The sequence below is a fragment of the Pinus tabuliformis genome, chromosome 7 (genome assembly GCF_031772625.1).
Source record: "Pinus tabuliformis cultivar Carrire ecotype Pingquan chromosome 7, CPIR1, whole genome shotgun sequence".
Taxonomy (NCBI): Eukaryota; Viridiplantae; Streptophyta; class Pinopsida; order Pinales; family Pinaceae; genus Pinus; species Pinus tabuliformis.
The window spans coordinates 1,747,948,504-1,747,955,134 of NC_142293.1; the positions used below are offsets into that span (position 1 = coordinate 1,747,948,504).

The window sequence follows — 6,631 nt, forward strand, 5'->3', positions numbered from 1 at the left end:
TATATTACATACCATCAATATTTATTACAATATCACTTTGGATGATAAGGGAATCTAAATTTTCAATATAATCAATCGTTCAAGGGTTTCATTGGTAAATTCATAAATCGCTTATGTACGATCATTCTTCGAGACCAGAAATGTCATAACCCATTTTAACTTGAATCCAACATTTCCATTCATTTTTCCTAAAAGCATCACACATTAATATATGAAACTTCGAACTTCTGGATCTCATTATTATGAAAAAGGAGTTACAAACGATCTCAGACAAATTCAGTTCTTGCCCTAATAACTTCAGTTTGATCCATCCAGCCTCAGATTTGCCCTAATATCTTCAGTTTGATCCATCCAACCTAATCCTCAAGCTTCTGCAAGTATTTAAAAGAGAATAGCCATGTTACTGTAAATGTAAATATTTAAAACAATAACCATGTTAGGGTACATGACCAGTTTACAACTATTATATTTTAAAGATAAAAGAATATTTTTTTAAGAAAGTTTGTGATTGTGAAAATATTCTGAAGTCTGATACACAGTATATGAATGAGTATTAATATAAATAACGAGCTTCATTAAATGGTTTACTTGAGTACACATATGTCAAAATATATTTTGATTACATTTAAAGTAAAATTTTGATCTTATAATTGTTTGCCACATTTACAAGAAGCGGAATAGAGAAGGAGAGCTCATAATTGTTTGCCACATTTACAAGAAGTGGAATAGAGAAGAAGAGCTCCTTTCTAAGGAGGTTCTACAAAAGGCTTTGGGAAACTAGCGCATAACTGAAATAGAAGAGGATAAGATCAGTAGAAAAGGATAAGATCCATGTGTTACATCACCAGATATATAATTTTGTAGTTGTTTATAACGCTATTTTTTGAAAGCTTTTCGGCAGGTTTTTCCGGTCGAAATCCGGTATTGGAATCGCAAGTTTGATATCTAGTTTCTGCACAATGAAAGAGTCCCAGGGGTTTTCCAGAGTGCTGAATCCAAATATGCAGTTTTAACTGCAACAAATCAAGATTTAGCCTCAATTTCTTCGGCCGGATTCTGTCACCGGAATCTCCAAAAAATCGCATTATAGACAACTCCTATAATTTTTGATGTGAATGATCTGCAACAGGGTTTGGACAACTACAACAAGGTTTGGGCAACTGGCACATAACTGAAGTAGAAGAGGATAAGATCACACTTTGACATATAATTTTTTATCTCAATACTCTGTCAGCAAAATGTGATCAGTGTGTCTGATCAACACATATAATTTTTTATCTGAATGATCTGTCAGCAAAATATTTCTATCAGCTTTGTCTTTTGTTTTTTTATGGTTTTTCATAACAGATTTCATATTTTTTTTGATAGATTCTGGTATACTCTTTATGCGTTTCTTTTTTTATAAAAAAGATACATGTATGTATGGATGTTTTCCTCATTAATGAGGAGGCCCAGGATTTGGGTATGGTTTTTTTGGCAGTTGAGTCTGAGTAATTCTTTTTACTACCAATCCAAAGAAAGTTTAGCTATATGTTTTTTTGTGTATATACAGTGTTTAGAATGTTTAAATGCATCTACAAATGTAACTTTTTATTATTTTAATAAAAAAATTAATTTTTTTTAAAAAAATAAATAAATAAAAAACCTCTTAATAATACTATAAAAAAAACAAATCAATAACTTTCATATAATCTACTCTTATCTATCACATTCCAAAATATTCCCAAAATCATCCATACTTTTGATATCATCTACTCCTATATATAACATTCCAAAATATTCCCAAAACTAGCCCTATAGATTAGAAACCTCGTAAGAAAAAGCACATCAATACCTTTCGTATCATCTACAGTGCTTTGACTGCAAGCCTCATGCCTTGAAAACAGTGACCCCGAGAGGAGCAGATGAAATAGTTCCAACCCTTCTTCAAAAAAATCTGATCTTTTCCAGACCGGAATTGTTTTGGACGTCCTGTGACCTTGCAGCTTTTGTAGCCCTTGTAGCCCACAACTGTGACATCGTGCTGGGAGGGGTTGTAGTTGAAGACTGCATGAACCCAGTTCAATCTCAATACCAACAAAAAAATAAAAAACCCTCCATCTAAAATACCACGGGGAAGGAAGACAAGAAGCTAAATTCATTAATCCATATAACGCATATATCCAATTAATCGATCCAGAGAGCCATTAGAGCATGAACTTTAGAAAAAAGGATTCACCGTTACAACACTCACCCAATCGGTCTCCGGCCTTCATCTTGGGAACCTTGACCAGCCATTGTTCGTAGTCAAAGGGTCCCCATCCCTGAACGCCACCAACATGGTAGACGGCCCCTTCAACGTAAAAGCATTGGCTGGCAACCAAAATCAGCACACCCAAAGCCAAAACCAAGCCTGCACTGCCTCCTCCCTTGGCCATTTTAAGCTTCCTCAATCACAGCCACAAATAATAAACTCTTTGCTGAAAACCAGAGAACGGATGTACAAGGCAAGGGATGATAAATCTATATATAGAAGTAAATGACCCCCTTGAAAGGCTGGAGAGAAACCCTAAGCTAGAGGAGCCGAGAAAAACTGAAAGCACAAGGGAACGTGCTAGAAACTTGGGTTTCAGATTAAAATATTGTAAAATGCCATCGGTTGCGGTTAACTATGGCACCCATATTGCATAATCCTCGAAGTTCTGAAATCCAACTGTGCACTGTCATCGAGGACAACCTGACAACCTGTCAGGATAACTCTTCTAAGTTTTGGTGTAAGGATTTCACTCAAATAGTGAGTTTATATACGATGGTAAGATTTCAATCAAATAGTGAGTTTATATGTCGATGGTAATTTCATTTATATATGGGAATGATAATGAGAATATTTGTATTAATTGTAAATTTGTATTAAGATTACAATGTTATATTGGAAGTTATATTACGAGTGTTATGTTTTGTTTTTAGTATTATTTATTAATTTTTAAATCAAAATTATTTTCTAAAAAGGAATATAATTGATACTAAGTATATATGAGTTTTTAGAGGTGAACAACTTCCAATAAAACACCAAAATTAAACAAAACTTGTAGTACATATATAGCCTACGTCAAAATATAACCATTAATTATACCATATTTGTTGGACATTGGATAAACCAGCATTGTCCATGTGTTTCGCTACATGGATTAACCATCTCTCGTGGATTTTTATATGTCACGCCCCCAATTCTTTTTTCACGAGTTAGTCCACGTGCGTCACCGGCGAAACACTTAAACATTTTATCTTTTAAGTTATTTTCCAGACTACGCCTAACACATTCATCTTTCATCATCTTTACTTATTAAATTGAGGAATAAACATCAATCTTTAACCATATGCAAGACATACAACAACACATGTAATAACAACAATTCTTCTATAAAATGTTGTTTTAAAATTTTCTCAGGAGACAAGCTTGACCGAGTTATAATTTTTACAATAAGAAATGGTTGTCGTGTAGCTCAGCTGGTCTACCCGACTCGGCCATTGCACTTTGCAGACCTGCCCAGATCGCCTTACACGACTCTTCATTCAACTTTGCCGCAGGCGCACTGCCCACCCGAGTCGTCCGCCTGGCTCGCCCTAGGCGCACCACCCTACACGGTCCACCCGCCCAGCTCGCCTCTGGGCACTTCAGCGTTTCAACCAACCCGCAACGTGTCTGCCTGTTCCGTGTCGACCGCCCGTAAGCCTGCTTCCCGCTCATCTGCCGACCTGTTGTTCGCCTGCCCACTACAGTGCGACCGCCCACCAAACTGCGACCTGTCTGCCTATCGGCCTTTGCGTTGTTCTAAACATTGTTTCGCCCGCACTGTGGGTGCATCACCCTCACCTATGCTCTGACTTGTCCACCCCAATACTTGGACTTGTCTTTACTTGGCTCGTTGAATGATCTCTCCACCTCTCCACTTGGTTTACTTATACACTTCACCTACAACGTGTGGGGGCTTTCCACCACCAAGCCGGCCCATCGTTTTAACAGTGTATTTTTCCAATGTCACCCCAAGTGTAGGGGCACCCATACTTTTGGTCGCTTTCCACTATAAACTCACCAACGCGCTCGCCCACACCTAGTCATTTTTCCAACTCGTCGCGCGGGTACATCCTTGGCTCGTTCGGTTGACCTGGCTCGTCAATCAGGCACACTCGTCATCAACTCGTCAGTTTTGTGCGACCGTCTCGTTTCGCCCATCGCGTGCCCCGACGACTCATCCTCAACTCGTCGGTTAAGCACGCCCATCGTGCACGCCCGACTCGCCAATGTGCGATGATGACCCAGGGGCCTTACATCCTCCCCCACCAGAAGTCATTGTCATCCTCGAAAATCCAGCTATCCTTCATAGCTTCTTATCATACTTCACAATCTTCTTCTTCCACCTCCACAGTGAGTCCTCTGTTTCCCAGCTATCCTCCTCTGGTGCATCCTTCCATCTAATGAGGAATTCCCGTCACATGTTACTCCCAAGACCTGTCATTCGAAGATCCAGGATCTTCTCCAAAACAAGGTTCGGTCTGTCAACAATCATGGTTGGCCTTTTCGGTGGCTCTGTTCTGTTGGGATGGTTTGCATCAAGTCGACACTTCTTCAACTCACTGATAGGGAAAACAGGATGTTTCGAACGCATGTGGTTCGGAAGCTCCAACTCATATGCAACTTCTCCCACTCGCTTCTTCACTTGAAATGGCCCCTCATACTTCCTTGTCAAAGATCTTGCAGTCCCTTTCGGTGGCTGAAACTGATCTCTGGTAATCCTAAGAAAAACCATACCTTCCACACTGAAGTGTGCATCTCACCTATCCTTATCTGCCCATTTATTCATCCTCCTTGCAGCCTCATGCAAGTGTAACCATGCTAACTCCAAAGTCTCCTCCCATGCTGTCATAAACCTCTTCACATGAGGACTCCTCAAGAAACCTCTCGTCAATACAGTATGAGGAGCAACTGGCAACTGTCCATTCACCAACTCAAATGAACTATACCCTGTTGCAGAACTCTTATACATGTTGTAGCTAAACTGAGCTACATTCAAGAGCTCAGGCCAATTCCTCTGATTAGTCGTCACATAATGTCTCGAGTAGTCCTCCAGAAATGCATTAATTCGCTCAGTCTGCCCATCTATCTGCGGATGGTAACTTGAACTCATAAAAAAATATGTCCCTACTAATTTGAACAATGTGGTCCAAAATCTGCCTGTAAAATGTGGATCTCGGTCCGACACAATGCTCAGTGGCATCCCCCAATACTTCACTATGTTCTTGAAGAACAACTCTGCAGTCTTCTCGGCTCCATAAGGTATCTTCATTGGAATGAAAATGACATGCTTGGAAAAACGAGCAACCATGACCATAATCCTATTATACCCTTGCACCTACAGTAACTGAGTAATGTAGTCCATCGAAACACTCATCCATGGTTTCTCTGGAATTGGTAAAGGCTGTAACAATCCTCCCTACCTTTGGGTGTCTGATTTGTCCTACTAACAAATAATACATGTGTGCATACTCCTCTACATCCTCTCTCACCTTCTCCCAAAAGAACCCTCTCTCCAACAATGCCAAATAATGATGCTGCCTTGGGTGGCCAGCCCACAGAGAATTGCGACACTCCTTCAAAAGGTGTCTCCAAGTTCAGATGTCTTCGGAATATAAAGTTGGTTCCCAAAGAATAAGAGTCCATCTCGGAGAAAAAACTTCTGTGTCCTCCCCTCCTTTATCTGCTTCATAATGTTATGCACCTAAGTATTGGTCTCAGTGCTTGCTTTGAGCTTATTTTGCATCTCCTCAGCCATCTGTACCCGACTCCTACTTCGTGTTTCCCGGTCTTCTTCCTCCTCAAGTGTAGCTAACTGTCCCTTCTTGCTGAGGGCATCTGCAACTGCATTGAGTCTACTCGGCCTGTACTCAATAGTCATGTCGAACTCTGCCAAGAAGTCTTGCCAACGAGCTTACTTCATTGACAGCTTCGGTTGTGATGCAAAATAACTTGCTGCAACATTGTTAGTCTTGACAACAAAAGGCCTCCCAATCAAGTAATGCCTCCATACCTATAAACAGTGGATGATTGCAGTCATCTCCTTCTCATGAACCAGATACCTTCGTTCCCTGTCTTGCAACTTCCGACTCTCATATGCCACCGAATTCCCATCCTGCATAAGAACCCCTCCTATCACAAAATCTGAAGCATCTGTGTGTACCTCAAACAGTCTCTCGAAGTCAGGAAACTTCAGTATCGGTGTTGAAACCATCCTCTTCTTCAAGTCTTCAAATTCCATACAACATTTCTCCGTCCAATTCCATCGCTTATCCTTCTTCAAAAGGTCTATCAGTGATGAGGTCACTTTGGAGTACCCCTCTACAAACTTCCACTGGTAGTTGGTCATTCCCAAAAACACCCTCATATCATGGAAATTCTTTGGTTCGGCCCAATCCTCTATCGCCTTCACTCTACTTAGCTCCATCCGTATGTGCCCTTGGCCCACAATGTGCCCAAGGAACGAAATCTCGGTCTAGGAAAACATACACTTTGACTTCTTCAAGTACAACTGACTCTTCTTCAATGCCTCAAACACCAAAGCCAAGTGTTTCTTATGATCCTCCATGTTATCACTAT

At 40.4% G+C, this 6,631-nt stretch overlaps 1 protein-coding gene across 1 annotated transcript; it reads right to left on the bottom strand.

Moving 5' to 3' along the window:
• Nucleotides 1–212: 212 nt before the first annotated feature.
• On the bottom strand, nucleotides 213–2,651 carry LOC149255322 (basic blue protein-like). Its single transcript, XM_089457208.1, has 3 exons — nucleotides 2,234–2,651; nucleotides 1,835–2,046; nucleotides 213–371 (listed from the first exon to the last, which is right to left on the bottom strand). The coding sequence occupies exons 1-2, from the start codon at nucleotides 2,415–2,417 to the stop codon at nucleotides 1,847–1,849; spliced, it is 384 nt and encodes a 127-aa protein (XP_089313334.1). The 5' UTR covers nucleotides 2,418–2,651; the 3' UTR covers nucleotides 213–371; nucleotides 1,835–1,846.
• Nucleotides 2,652–6,631: the final 3,980 nt, after the last annotated feature.